Source organism: Danio rerio, chromosome 16 (assembly GCF_049306965.1).
Source record: "Danio rerio strain Tuebingen ecotype United States chromosome 16, GRCz12tu, whole genome shotgun sequence".
Lineage (NCBI taxonomy): Eukaryota > Metazoa > Chordata > Actinopteri > Cypriniformes > Danionidae > Danio > Danio rerio.
In genome coordinates this window covers 15,285,364-15,300,828 of record NC_133191.1, presented here as the reverse complement: position 1 = coordinate 15,300,828, position 15,465 = coordinate 15,285,364, and the positions used below count along the sequence as shown (strand labels likewise).

The following is a 15,465-nucleotide window of genomic DNA, read 5'->3' as shown; positions in this document are numbered from 1 at the left end:
TGGTGGGCCAAATCAAAGGTTACATCTCTGATTTTAACACTAACTATGGAGGCAATCATTTTGAATTTTTTTTTTTCTTATTTTGTAATTTAAAATCTAGTGACACGGTGGCTCAGTGGTTAGCACTGTCACCTCACAGCAAGAATGTTGCTGGTTCGAGTTTGCATGTTCTCCCTGTGCTAATGTGGGTTTCCTCCGGGTGCTACGGTTTCCCCCACAGCCTAAAGACATGTATAGGTGAATTGAATATACTGTATTGGCCGTAGTGTATGTGTGTGAATGAGAGTGTATGTGTGTTTCCCAGAACTGGGTTGCAGCTGTGTAAAACGTGTATGCTGGATAAGTTGGCAGTTCATTCCGTTGTAGCGACACAATGAATAAAGAGACTAACCGAAGGAAAATTAATGAATAAATGTAATATCTTTGTTCAAATAAAACCCATATAACTATATATTCTGACCTTTATAAATATGTGAATGTTTTATTCTGACATTCTTAAAATATTAAAAATTACAAAACAAAAGAGTTCTGAGGATATTTTTACTTTGGATAGCCATAATGGTGAAATTGATCTTTAATATACATTTCAGCAACTGCTACGTTTGTCCTGTGGCTTTGTCCTGTGTGCTTCTGTTGCCTAGCAATATTCTGCTAACAAAAAACATACTTCAGACATGCCTTTCAAACTTCCAAAATCAAAATGTAAACTGAGGTGAAACAAATTTGCTCTCCTGTTTTTTTTATTATTATTATTTGTTAAAAACTGACGATCTCTATATTATTACCCTCATTAATTTAGCATATTTAAGCCTTTAAAATGCACTTGGCTAATAATTTTGTCTTCAACTGTACATTAATTCTTACATAAAGTACCTCTTAAAATGTTCTTAAAATTAAACACAACAATGGACTGCTAGATTCAACAATAGGTAAAAAAAATCAACATGCCAATCTACGAGGACACAATAAAAAAAAGTTTTAAAAAAAGCCGCATTTCAGTGATTTTATGCAACTTACAGCAAAAAAAAGTGTTGTAATGGGGAAACAATTGAAATTCTTGATATTTGAGAATTTGAGATCACACCGCTGCATAAACACAAAGGGCTCTATTTTGATGGTCAATGCGCAGAGCGCAAAACACAGGGCGCAAACACTTTCAGGGTGTGTCAGAACGCATTTTTGCTAATTTAAAGACGGGAAAATCTGCTTTGCGCCATGGCGCATATCCTAAAAGGGTTGAGTTTATTTTCCTAATGAGTTATAGGTGTGTTTTATATCCTTATTATATATATATATATATATATATATATATATATATATATATATATATATATATATATATATATATATATATATATATATATATATATATATATATATATATATATATATATCCTTAAGATATTATGTATTTTTCCTATGTAAAGATATTTGCGTATTGCTCTGCATCTTGTTTGTAGTGTGTAAGCCAGTCGCACTTTGCGCCAGATAATAGACCGACTTTGTTCTGGTCTAAAGATCAGACTATTTACAGTTTCTCAAAATAGCAACGCACCAAAACACGCCTGCTTTTTTTAGACCAGAACACCTTTAGGCGTACATTTGAGTGCAAATCCATTTGCTATTTAAACAGCGTGGCGCAACACCTCAAAATGACCCTTGCGCCGAGCTAAAAGTAGCAAAAGACTATAGCGCCGCGCCTTGCGCCACATTGCGCCGGGTGTATGATAGGGCCCAAAGCCTTTGACAAAAGCCCTTTTCACACATACAGACTTTTAACTAATCAAATTAAATCACGTGTGAACAGGCCCTTTTTAAAAATACCAGTAAGTTAGTTCAGTAAATTTTCTAGGTATTTACCGGTTTACTATGTAAAAGGGGCTAACAACAACAGAAGAAATGCACAGTGTTCTCCATTAGAAAAGCACACAAGGCATCTTTTGCTATTGCAATTTTGCTTGATTTTATGCTTAGCTATCATAACTTGCATTAACTGAATCAAAATTTGCAATTCACCAGTTGACAACCACATTATAGTTAACAATCTTTACACAATTACAACTCTTATTCAATAACTATTCAATTACGAATTTAAAAGAGTGACACTTACTATCTAGGATAATGCCCACAAGTGGCTCATTGTTTTTGTCGAGGATTTCCCATAATGCAAAAGGCTCCTGAGGTGTTTCAGGCAGAATGCGAAAGAGCATAGATATAGTGTAGTCAGATGGGAGGCCTTCAGGATGTAGATACCTGTCAACAGAAATCATACAAACAGACCATCAAGAGCTGTGCAATTGTCATCTTGTTCATACCAATGTACTACAGTGGCTAATTACATGAACCAACTTTCATCAATACGCATGAATTTAATCTGATCGCAGATCTGTTTTCATGTAATCTGAACACTGTAATCTGATTCAAATATATATTTAAATGTGTTTTATATACAATCAGATTAAAACGTTGCACTGTGCATGTGCTCTTGCGTTTGTGACATCACACTTGCAGAGCTTGCATCGAATTGATACAGCTATACAGTATAAACCTGATTTATACTGAACAATTCCTCCAGATATTGAATTTAGAGTAAGACTTACATTTTTTTTCTTTAAATATTCAATAAAGGTTATAAAGCATTTTGAAGGCATTCAATTATTTAATAATAATAATAATAATAATAATTCGTTACATTTATATAGCGCTTTTCTGGGCACTCAAAGCGCTTTACACAATGGGGGGGGGAATCTCCTCATCCACCACCAGTGTGCAGCATCCACCTGGATGACGCGACGGCAGCCATTTTGCGCCAGACCGCACACCACACACCAGCTGATTGGTGGAGAGGAGACAGAGTGATGATATGCCAATCATGATATGGGGAGGGTTAGAAGGCCATGATGGACAGAGGCCAGTGGGCAGATTTGGCCAGGATGCCGGGGTTAAACCCCTACTCTTTTTCGAAGGACATCCTGGGATTTTTAACGACCACAGAGAGTCGGGACCTCGGTTTAACGTCTCATCCGAAAGACGGCGCTCACTGAGCAGTATAGAGTCCCCGTCACTATACTGGGGCATTAGGACCCACACAGACCGCAGGTTGGGCGCCCCCTGCTGGCCTCACTAACACCACTTCCGGCAGCAACCTAGCTTTAGCAAAAAAACACAATAATCTCTAAGCATCAAGAGTCACTTGATTAAGCTGCAGAAAGCATTGTTCAAAACTGTTCAAAACTAGAGGTTGGTTCTATAAATGCTAACTTACTGTTATTCAAGAGTTCACACGAAGCAGGTGATTGATAATAATGCGTGTTTGGCATGCTGACCCGGGAGAGAACCCTGAGCTCAGAAGATCTTCTAGCCTGGGGCTCTCTTCTGTTTTAGAAGGTTAGAGGGGAGGTTGAGCTCGGGTAGGTCTCAAGAGATACCCTGAGTTAGTTCTTTGGGCCTATTATTGATTATTGAAAGCTGTCACGGTATGATTGACAGCTAACTGAATGGCATATTTTTGTGTGTTGAAAGTCAAGAACTAAATCCTCATATACTGTGGCAAATTGGTTTATTCACTTTACTTATGCAGCATGTATTTGGACTGTGGGTGGAAACCAGATAACCCAGTGAAAACCCATACGACCACAAGGAGAACATGTAAACTCCGTACAGAAAGTCAACTGACTCAAACTAGTGACCTTCCTGCTGTGAGGCAACAGTGCTAACCACTGAGCCACCATGCCGCTCTATACTGGATTAATTTAGGAAAGGTGTGGATGAGTAGGGGTAGATGGGGGATTCTTCAAGATGAGAATAACTCAGGGAAGAAAAGTGTGTTTGGATTCATCTGATTGGTAAATCATGTGATAGCCAATATGGGACCAGTCATGGTCAGTCATAAACACGAGATCCTCTCAAAATTAGTTTGTAAATTAACTTAACTACTTAAAAATCATGCCATAAAACAATGTTTATCCGTAACATAAATTAGTTTATTTATTGAAGTAGTCATAGATGCTACAAAGTACAATATAATTCATTCATTCATCTATTTATTCATCTATTCATTAATTTATTCATCCATCTATTAATTCATTTAGCAGAATGCCATTGCAATTATATCATTATCAGCTTGCTTAAAGCCCAGGTCAATGTGAAGAAACTAAATGATGGTGGCATCATGATTTACAATGATAGCACTCAAATCTTTTTTATTTATATGTTAGATTTTTACTTTTTATTCACTGGCCTCATTGGTCCAATGAATAACCTTTATCATCCATGGAACTGTTTCATTGCACATAATGTTATTTATTGTGAAAAAGGTTCTTAACGCTAGAAAGAAAAATGGTTCTTTTGAAAACTGTTCACTGAAAGTGAAATAAACTGATGGCCAAGTGTAAAACAATTCGGACTCAGGTGAGCATAGTAATAATAATAATAATAATAATAATAATAATAATAATAATAATATACACACGAAACAACAGAAAAAAAATTGAAACAGAAAGGGTAAATAAACCCAGGAAACAAACAACCGTTCGAGGTTACTAAAGTAACCCTTCGTTCCCCGAGGAGGGGAACGGAAGCACTATAAGTGGATTTGATTTGTAAAATCCACGCATTGGGAGGATTCGGATCAGAAGCCGCTTGTCTGGAGAGTATTGAACGGGCCAATGAATGAAATTAATTGGCAGCGTAAGCTTGCGCAGGTGTGCGACATCTGCAATTATCTCAGCATATAAGCACACCTGAAGCCAGCAGACGCCATCCTTTTAAGCTGAAGAGACTTTCAAACAGCTAAGGGACAGTCATTATGGCGACGGAGTATAGTGCTTCCGTTCCCCTCCTCGGGGAACGAAGGGTTACTTTAGTAACCTCGAACGTTCCCCTTCGGGGGGAACTTCAGCACTATAAGTGGATTTGATTTGTAAAATCCACGCATTGGGAGCCCATTGAAAGCGCCATAATGACTGCACCTTACCAACACCCCCGATGAGGAGATAGTCAAGCAAGCGTGACGCACCCACATCATGGGGGGCGCGGTCCTCCAACGTGTCCCTGGCCCTAATTTATCCTACTTCAACAGAAGTTTTACGGATTTAGATATATTTTTTGGGAAGTCGTGAGCATCTAGATAATTCTAGGAAATACGACAGTACGTTGGGAAGCGTGCAATCCCGATAGAGAGGACGCTGCGGAGGCCATCCGTTACCCAAGGGGGGGATAGATGGCAGAATTTACATATGGACTAGCCCTAAAAAGGGGGAGTACGCATAGCAAAAGAGTGGTTAGCGGAGAGGGAAGACACGGGTCCGCCCAGGGGGGGGACTTAACCATGGCGGAATAAGCATATGGGATCGCCTAGTGGGGATCACGCATAGCAGGCACCTATACCCAAAACGCGGGCTGACCAGCGGGCAGACCTACAACGTAGTGGGCCAGCAAGTGACTCCTCCGCTGAGTCAGTGCTGGGGGCCACGGAGGAATCTGCAGGGCTCACCTGACGGGGAACTTTACTGACAGATAAAAAAGGCGCACGTACCTCCGTGTTAGGGAGAATGGCGCAGCAAGCGTGTTTCAACACCCTACCGAGTTGTCTCCTCAATCACCAAAGGGTTACCTAATACCCTTGAGGAAACCGGCTCCACTCGCAGATTGTAAAACCTTGCAAATGTGTTGGGTGTCGCCCAGCCCGCAGCTCTACAGATGTCTGTTAGAGAGGCGCCGCGTGCACGCGCCCAAGAGGATGCAACGCTCCGAGTGGAGTGTGCACGAACTCCCGGGGGACACGGCTGACCTCGACTCGAATAAGCGAGTGAAATGGCATCCACAATCCAGTGGGATAATCTTTGTTTTGATACGGCACTTCCCTGCTGCCGACCGCCATAACAGACAAAGAGCTGCTCAGATGATCTAAAATTCTGAGTACGGTCCACATAAATGCGCAGAGCGCGAACTGGACAAAGTAAAGAAAGGGCTGGGTCTGCCTCCTCCGGGGGCAGCGCTTGCAGGTTCACTACCTGATCTCTAAAGGGGGTGGTAGGAACCTTGGGCACATAACCGGGGCGGGGTCTCAGGATGACGTGAGAGTAATCCGGCCCGAATTCCAGGCACGAGTCACTGACCGAAAATGCCTCCAGGTCCCCGACCCTCTTGATGGAGGCCAACGCAACCAGCAGAGCTGTCTTCAGGGACAGAAATCTTAGAGATACTGATTCGAGTGGCTCAAAGGGATCGGATCGCAGACTCGTGAGAATGAGGGCGAGATCCCAAGAGGGCATGAGAGGGGGGCGAGATGGATTAATTCGCCTAGCACCCCTAAGGAACTGGATGACCAGGTTATGCTTTCCCACGGTGCCGCCAGCTACCGCGCTATGATAAGCGGAGATGGCGGCCACGTAAACCTTGAGAGTGGAGGGCGACAGCCTGCTGTCCAACTTCTCTTGAAGGAAAGAGAGCACAACACTAATCTGGCAATTTCGGGGGTCTTCTCTGCGAGAGACGCACCATTCAGTGAATAGACTCCACTTCAGGGCGTAGGCGCGCCTCGTGGAGGGGGCTCTAGCCTGAGTGATGGTATTAACCACCGCAGTCGGTAGGTTACCTAAGTCTTCCTCGCGTCTAGGGACCACACGTGGAGGTTCCAAAGATCGGGGCGAGGGTGCCAGATGGTGCCCTGTCCCTGAGAGAGTAGGTCCTCTCTCAAAGGGATCCGCCGGGGGAGGGCCGTCGCGAGGAGTGAGAGCTCTGATATCCAGGTCCGGTTGGGCCAAAGGGGCGCAACTAGCAGAACCTGTTCCTCGTCCTCCCTGACCTTGCACAGAAACTGCGCGAGCAGGCTCACTGGGGGAAACGCATACTTGCGCATGCCCCGAGGCCAGCTGTGGGCCAGTGCATCCGTGCCGAGAGAGCCCTCGGTCAGGGAAAAAAACAACTGGCAGTGAGCGTTCTCGGGGGAAGCAAACAGATCGATCTGGGCCTCCCCGAATCGCGCCCATATCAGCTGAACAGACTCGGGGTGGAGACTCCATTCTCCAGGACGTAACAGCTGTCGTGAGAGCGCATCGGCTGCACGATTGAGCGTGCCTGGGACGTGAATGGCGCGCAGCGATTTCAGCCGCGGGTGACTCCAGAGGAGCAGACGGCGGGCGAGCTGAGACATGCGGCGAGAGCGCATACCCCCCAAGCGGTTGATATACGCCGCCGCCGCCATACTGTCCGTCCTGACCAGCACGTGTTGCCGCTCCAGCACCGGTAAAAAGCGGTGGAGAGCGAGGAACACTGCCAACAGCTCTAGGCGATTGATATGCCAATGCAGCTGGGCACCCTTCCAGAGGCCCGCTGCCGCATGCCCGCGACACACGGCCCCCCAACCCGTGTTGGAAGCGTCTGTTGAAACAACAACATGGCTGGACGCCTGTCCTAGAGGCACACCGGCCTGTAGGAACGAGGGGTCGTTCCAAGGGCTGAGGGCGCGGCGACACAGCGCAGTAACCGAGACCCGGTGTGTGCCCGCGTGCCATGCGCGTCTGGGGACCCGATCGTGAAGCCAGTGCTGAAGTGGTCTCATATGGAGCAACCCGAGCGGCGTGACGGCGGCTGCGGATGCCATATGCCCCAGGAGCCTCTGAAAGAACTTCAGTGGGACCACTAGTTTGCTGTCGAGCTCCCTCAGACAGTTCAGCAACAGGCGAGCGCGTTCCTCGGAGAGGTGCGCTACCATGGTGATCGAGTCCAGCTCCATCCCGAGAAAAGAAATCCTCTGCACGGGGGCGAGTTTGCTCTTTTCTCGGTTGACCTGAAGCCCCAGTAGGCGGAGATGCCGAAGCACCTTGTCCCTGTGCATAATCAATTGCTCCCGCGAGTGGGCTAAAATCAGCCAGTCGTCGAGATAATTGAGTATGCGAATGCCCGCGAGCCGAAGGGGCGCTAGGGCACCCTCCGCGAGTTTGGTGAAGACCCGCGGAGACAGAGAGAGCCCGAAGGGGAGGACCTTGTACTGCCACGCTCGACCCTCGAACGCAAACCGCAGAAATTGGCGGTGGCGTGGAAGAATGGAGACATGGAAATACGCGTCCTTCAGGTCTATGGCTGCAAACCAATCCCGAGGACGAACGCATTGGAGAATGCGCCTCTGCGTGAGCATTCTGAACGGCAGCCTGTGCAGACAGCGGTTCAAAACGCGCAGATCTAGGATTGGCCGTGACCCACCGCTCTTTTTGGGTACGATGAAGTATGGGCTGTAAAACCCACTCTCCATCTCGGCTGGAGGAACCGGCTCGATTGCACCCTTCGCCAGGAGGACAGCAATCTCCTCTCGCAAGACAGGGACGGACAGGGGGTTGACCCTGGAGAAATACACGCCCGTAAACTTGGGGGGCCGTTTCGCGAACTGAATCGCGTAACCGAGTCTGATTGTGCGTATGAGCCACCGCGAGGGGCTGGCCCGCGCTAACCAGGCAGGCAGAGCCCTCGCTAATGGAGTCATCGCTACAATCGCTGACGTACCAGCGGTGGGGCAGCGCGGAGTGGGTGTGCTGATCCGGGAAGCACGAGGGTCCCGCGGAAGAGCTGGAGGAGAGCGATTCGCTCTGGCTCCGCACCCTGACTCCGGAGAGGGGGCTGGAGGGCTGAGGGAAGGGAGGCCGTCCCCCCAGCGCTCGTGAGCCACTGGCGAAGCACGTAGAGGTCTGCGAGCCGGAAGGCAGCGCGTCCCAGACTGGCAGAACTCGTGCAGTCACATCCGGGGAAGGGAAAAAGTGCTCTTTTACTGATGTTTTGGTGGCACTGAAAAGTACCGTTGTTATCGGGGCCCCGCCCTCCAGCGGGGAAAGAGCAAGTTTCCTCTTCTCCGGATGGCCTGTCTCAGGGACGCTTCGCGGTCCGTTTACCGGACTTAACGGCGCCCTGGGCAGGAGGGGCTGCCTGCTTTCGAGGTGAACGCCGCGCCCGCTTGGCCGGAGGCGCAGGCGGGGGCGGGGCAGCACTCGTTGGCGGGCGCCCTCGGCGAGGAACAGCGGAGGTGGATGGCTCGGCGGGCGGAGCGGGCTTACGGCCACGCCGATAGATGACATTGCCCATCGCATCCGACTGCTCTTTCACCGCCTTGAATTCCTGGGTGAATTCACCGACGGTGTCGCCGAACAGGCCAGCCTGGGATATGGGCGAGTCAAGAAAGCGAACTTTGTCAACGTCGCGCATATCGGCCAGGTTTAGCCAGAGGTGGCGTTCCTGAACCACAAGTGTGGACATCGTCCTCCCCAGCGCACACGCGGCGGACTTAGTAGTCCGAAGAGCATAGTCGGTCGCGGTGCGCAGCTCATGTAATAAGCTTGGGTTGGACCCGCCCTCGTGCAGCTCGGCCAGCGCCTGCGCTTGGTAGTGCTGGTAGGTGGCCATCGCGTGCAAAGCAGAAGCAGCCTGGCCCGCAGCCTTATAAGCTCTGGCTCCGAGGGAGGCAGACAACCTACAGGCTTTGGACGGGAGGCGGGGCAAACCCCGCCACGTAGAGGCGCCGCGCGGACAAAGATTGACCGCGATAGCGCGCTCCACTGACGGGATCGCCTCATACCCCCTGGCAGCTCCGCCGTCAAGGGCGGTGAGGGCGGAGGCACTCGCAGCACGGGCAGAGAAAGGTGCCCTCCAGGACTGCGTGAGCCTACTGTGCACTTCCGGGAAGAAGGGGACGAGAGGCTTCGAAGGCTTCGCCTTCTGGTCCTCTACGTAGCACCCATCTAGTCGGTCCGGCCGCGGAGCTGGGGGATAAACCATCTCCAACCCCACGGCCGAAGCAGTGTCATGCTTCAGGAAGACATGTCCGCTTCAGGATCCGATTTGACAGCGCTCACCTGCCCGGAGGGGGCGAGCGGGTCCGGATCTTCGTCGGACAGTGAAAGCCCACCCTCCGATGCCGCGGAGGACATCTGATCTCCGGTGTCAGCGAGTGTGAGAGCTACCATCTGGTTAGACGGATCACTCTCACCACCCGAAGCTTGGATGGAGCGTCGTGAGGAGCGAGAGGTCCGCGAGCCCGTGGGCGGCGGATTATCTCCCGCTGAAACCCTCAGATCTGCCCGAGCGCTCGCTGCTTTTTTAGAACAGGAGGCAACTGGGGTGGCTCGCTCTCTTGCGAAAGTTAGCCGCGATCTTAGCTGTGCAACGGTCATGGCATCGCAATGTCGACATGAACCGCCCGCGAGCACCGCATTAACATGCTGGACCCCCAAACATGCAATGCAGTGATCGTGTCCATCATCCGGAGCCAGGAAACCCCCGCATCCAGAAACGCACAGTCGGAGCGCCATCCTGAAAAGGACGTGCTGCACGACTGTGTTGCTCTTTTAGGAAAGTTGCAACTATACGCACCGCTCTGGAGGACCGGACCCAAAGAACCGCAGGCAAGGGAGTAACCCAGCTCGACCGTCTGCCACCGCGAAGACCCACTCTGGACCGGGAGACACACTCGTTCGCTCTGAAGTGCTGATCAGCAAGAGGAACCCTCATCGACTCACTCAGAAAGGATCTGAAGCGAAAAGGATGGCGTCTGCTGGCTTCAGGTGTGCTTATATGCTGAGATAATTGCAGATGTCGCACACCTGCGCAAGCTTACGCTGCCAATTAATTTCATTCATTGGCCCGTTCAATACTCTCCAGACAAGCGGCTTCTGTTCCGAATCCTCCCAATGCGTGGATTTTACAAATCAAATCCACTTATAGTGCTGAAGTTCCCCCCGAAGGGGAACACAATAGCCGCGTTTCCACTATCGCGCCTAAAGCGAGCGAGCCAGGGCGAGCCAAGGCCAGTGGGGTTTCCACTGTCACTTCCGGGGCCTGATCGGGCCAAAGCGGGGCTTTCTTGGGGCCAGCGGCCGGCCTTTTTCGGCCCGCCGAATACCTTGGGCCAAGGAGGGCCAGCTGGGGCTTCGGGGCGGAGTGAAAGGAGAGGCGGGCAGTTTTCTGATCGCACATGAGTACATGCGCCAAACAAATAAAGAAATAAGGGAAAGAAAACATCTAGCCTTAGTCTGGGGTCTTTATGCGTATGATCACCCTTATGTTTCCCTTTTAAATGTAAGGCTGCTGCATAAAATAATAAAGTAGTTTTAATTTATAGTGACGTTCTTTGCTGCGTCCTCCTTTATGTTTCAATACACATAATAATCTTTACACCATATTAAAAACACAGCAGACAGTAAAGGTTTTCGAGAGTTTTTGTCAAGTTTAAAAGGTGTGTTTGTGCGCGTTTAGTGTGTGTGAGACCGAGCTAAAGCGCTCCTTCACAGCTCCGTTATGCCGCGAGCGGCTTTTTTCTTTATTTATTTTGGAGATAATGCACAATAAAAATAAAACAGAAGGACATAAAACTTAACAAAATACGTGCCCACTTTCGTAGACTTTAAACAATATAGTGTCATATCCTGATAAAATAGCCTAAGCTTTAATGAAATATAATCTAAAGAATTACAAATATCAGATAAATATAAAATCACATTAAATAAATAAACCAATATAAAATAAACAAAAGCTAGCTATATGTAGGTAGCCTATATACAACACATAAATCGAACCGTTTTAAAGCCACACATCCCAGACAGCACACATACGTTGGGCCGACGTCGGCCGAAGGTCAACACGTCGGCCCCTTTAATTCTAACATCGGTATATGGTCGGCCAAACATACGCATGATCGTTCGGTCGTGTGTTCTATTGTTCCAGCTCAACAAACGTCGGCTCTGCGTCGGTTAACGACCAGAGGCCGACGAAGCACTTCATAAGCACTTGATCTCTCATGCCCATGAAAGAATCCGGCAACATATTTGGTTTACAAGTAAGTTTTTGCGTGCATAATAAATTAGACAAACGGGACATGCATCATGTGAACTGCGTCGGTCGGTCCAGCTTTAAATAGCCTGCATTAATGCAGTAAAACTGACCAAAATGCCTACAATACATGATTTCAATTCATTAAAATATAAAAAGTTTTATTGTTATGCTTTAATAATGAAAACGTTGTTTTTTTCTGGTGTTGACTGCTGTTTGCTTTTTTTTATTGTGGCTTTTTCTAATACATTTTTCCCAGTGTAAAAATCAAGTATGTTCTGCATTTCGGCTGTTTAATTAAAATAAACACCTTTTTACAGAGTGACATCTTTGTTTTATATATACTTGCATTTATATTTATTGGTTATTTATTTTTGACAGTGAATGCACAAGTGTTTGTTTTGTAACAGTTTAGTAGGCTATAAAGCTCGTCTTAAAGATAATAGCGTATATAAAACTGCTAAATACATTTTAAATTCAAGATATAAAATACAAGGTTATTATTTAAATTGTCTATGGAGTGATCATGTTTATAAATGTAATACTGCAAGACTTTAATGTGCGCGCGCGCGTCTTGCTTCCAACACTGGAGCGGAGAGGATGTTGCTATGGGAAACGAAGCTACAACACGACACGACACCACCTAAAAGACACAACACGACTTCTCTCAAGCTGCCGTTTTGACTGTTTTCAGGTAAGTTTAGTCCCTAAAACAAAGCAAATACTACATAAAACTGTTCCTCACACATTTATTATTGGCAATTGAGGAATATTCAGTTGAATATTATGTTATATAAGAGTGGTAAGTCTTCGTAAAAGTCCGTTAGCATATTAGCACTGGTAACGTTAGCGTCGGGGTAATATTACGTTAACTTACTTAATGTTAGCTCTTGTTAAACTTGTTTGTTAAAGTTTAGGCTTTTATTTATTCTTTATGTGTAGATGAGAGGTTTTGTCAATGTTTTATTGAATGCACTCCATATGTAGTCTAAAATACGCATTGTAACGTTACTGTAAAGGACCGTGAATCAAAAGTTCAATCGTGTTTTGATATTTTATGGTATCTTAAACTAAATGTTAAGTAAAAAAGTGTTCTGTGGTTTCAGGAGTGAGAGAATAACCTCCTGCTACAGAAAATATAACACAAGATTCCTAAATTTCTGAGGGGAGCTGATCACAGAGATGCAGGAAAGACAGGTAACTTTATAAGCAGAGGATTAATTCATATGAATTTCCATTGCACATCATTATGCACATGTTACATGTCTATATATTATGCATCTGTTACTTGTCTTTATTGCAGTTGTTTTAAGAAAGTTTTGACATTGAAACATGTTAGTGGTATTAAATTTCACATCACACGATTCTTCAGAACTTAGTAAATATATAGATTTGCTGCTAATGAAGTAATATTTGTGATTTTCATTTTGTTTAATTTTTTATGATTAATTGATTTATTAAATCTTAGAAAAAAAGTTTACACTAAATTATTTGTCATCACATCTGTTTTTAGCATTGATAGCAATCCGAAATGTTTCTTGAGCAGCAAATCAGCACCATTTGATAATCACCATTATATTAGTTCAACCTCAAGCACTAAATCAACATCTTAAAAAAAGATTTCTGAAAGATCAAGTGACACTGAAGACTTGAGTAATGATGCTGAAAATTCAGCTTTACATCATAGCTATGAATTACATGTATATTTACACTGTTCACCCATCCCTTACACCTTAACTCATCCTTAAGTCAATTTAAGCCCTAAATGAATAATTTTTGATTTGTACAGGCATGATATGCAACTTGTATTCAGTAGTTTTGTTTTTTCTTTCTTTTGCTTTTGTTTTCCACATCAACTGAAAAGGAGGTCTAAGTTTAACCTAAGTGCCGTGTTGCTGATGAACATCTTTATATGTAAGTATATTTTTGACTGACTGCCAGACACTTGTCAAACAGTGATGAGCAAACGAGGGGCCGTTCTTTTAAAAAGATCAGGGAGATGCAAGTCTGGAGATTAATATACATTTTAATTCAAAATTGATTTATCTGGAAATATTTCATAATGTTTTGAGATATGTGCCCTATATGCATTTAGATGTCCATGCATGTTTAAAATACTTTTAAATTTAACAATGGCTGCAAGTTATAAAAACATAAACAAACACAAAAATGTTAAAGTAAATTGAGAAAACATTTTCATCAGTTTGACAACAGGTAGATCAGCTCCTGACAGACATGTTAACAGATCAGTTTAACTCTTATTAAATTCATTCATTCATTCATTCATTCATTTTCTTTTCTGCTTAGTCTCTTTTAATAATCTGGGGTAACCACAACGGAATGAACTGTCAACTTATCCAGCATATGTTTTACGCAGTGGATGCCCTTCCAGCTGCAAGCCATCACTGGGAAACAACCATATACGCTTGTTCTCACTCATACACTACAGACAATTTAGCCTACCCAATTCACCTGTACCCCATGTCTTTGGACTTGTAGGCAAAACCGGAGCACCCAGAGAAAACCCACCAAACGCAGAGAGAATTTGCAAACTACACACAGAAATGCCTGCTGATCCAGCTGCGGCTCGAGTCAGCATCCTTGCTGTAAGGCGACAGCACTACCTTTTGTGCCACCACGTCACGCTCTTATTAAATTATATTTATATAATTTTGTGTTTCAGTACATGCTATTTTGGGAAGACAAAATATATTCATAAGCTCTCAGAAAATTCAATAAGAGAATTCATTCATTCATTTTAAGAGAATTAATTGCATAATTACTTGAAATGTGTGGGATTACATTATTTGTTAACCCAAAGTGAGTTTCTCTTTTTTTTGCAGTATTGGATGCCTGATTGCAGTTCAACTCCAAACTCAGTTGGACCAGCTGATCAGTGTCTTCAGTATTACCACAAGCTACTGGGCAGATGTGTGGACAGCTATGAGCCAAACTTGGGACGTTTGGTTTTTAGGTAATACCAGTGACAAAGTATTCAGTAAATTGCTTATAATAAAATATGCTCACTGCTTACCCCCTTATAGTTAAGTTGTTTGCAGTTTCATTGTTGTAAAAATACCATACTTTTTCCTTTTTTTATAAGCAGGTGTGACCGTCTGGGCAGCAGAAACAAGACAACTAATCATAGTTGAGTTGAGATTAGTATTATTAACTTGACTAGTTTGGTTGCAGACTTGTTCAATACTTAACAATTTGTATAAGTTACAAGATCAATGGTCCTGCTATCAATGTTTGTGTAACTTAAATTCATTACAGTTTAGATACAATCAAATGTCCAAACCATCTCTGAGTGAATGACATCAAGGAAACAGGATCAAAAAGATCATTCATTATTAGGGATGTAACGGTATCAGAATTTCACGGTACGGTAATACCTCGGTATGAATGTCACGGTACGGTATTTATTGAATCATTTACAGGAAAAAACAAAACTTATGAAAATACTCCAAAAAAGTGCCAAAAGTGTCAATGACATACAAATTAGCCATCTATCTGTAAGCTTTGAAACAGGAACTTCAATTTTAATAACAAAAAATTATTAAACCATGTAAAAACAATAAAGTTTCAATTTAGTATTGTTGAAAACTCATCACATTCAACATTTAATCACACTCAGCCCATCTACACAGA

General features: G+C 44.9%; 1 protein-coding gene and 1 long non-coding RNA gene across 26 annotated transcripts in view; one reads left to right on the top strand and one right to left on the bottom strand.

The window, feature by feature from the left end:
- col14a1a (collagen, type XIV, alpha 1a) overlaps positions 1-15,465 on the bottom strand; it is a 344,010-nt gene that overhangs the window by 93,816 nt on the left and 234,729 nt on the right. For all 22 annotated transcript variants that reach the window (XM_009292161.5, XM_009292162.5, XM_068214100.2 and 19 more), the window contains one exon: positions 2,111-2,253. In XM_009292161.5, coding sequence (XP_009290436.2) covers positions 2,111-2,253 — 143 coding nt within the window. The remainder of the gene's footprint in view (positions 1-2,110; positions 2,254-15,465) is intronic.
- LOC101886692 (uncharacterized) lies at positions 12,425-15,168 on the top strand. Of its 4 annotated transcripts, XR_011006667.2 has the most exons (7): positions 12,425-12,508; positions 12,921-13,011; positions 13,679-13,728; positions 14,314-14,420; positions 14,658-14,788; positions 14,921-14,961; positions 15,091-15,168. It is a non-coding gene; the product is annotated as an uncharacterized lncRNA (long non-coding RNA). The 4 variants fall into 4 exon arrangements; XR_011006664.2 differs by lacking the exons at positions 12,425-12,508; positions 14,921-14,961; positions 15,091-15,168 and adding an exon at positions 13,118-13,148 and having other exon boundaries at positions 12,979-13,011; positions 14,658-14,793; XR_012392058.1 differs by lacking the exons at positions 12,921-13,011; positions 14,921-14,961; positions 15,091-15,168 and having other exon boundaries at positions 14,658-14,793.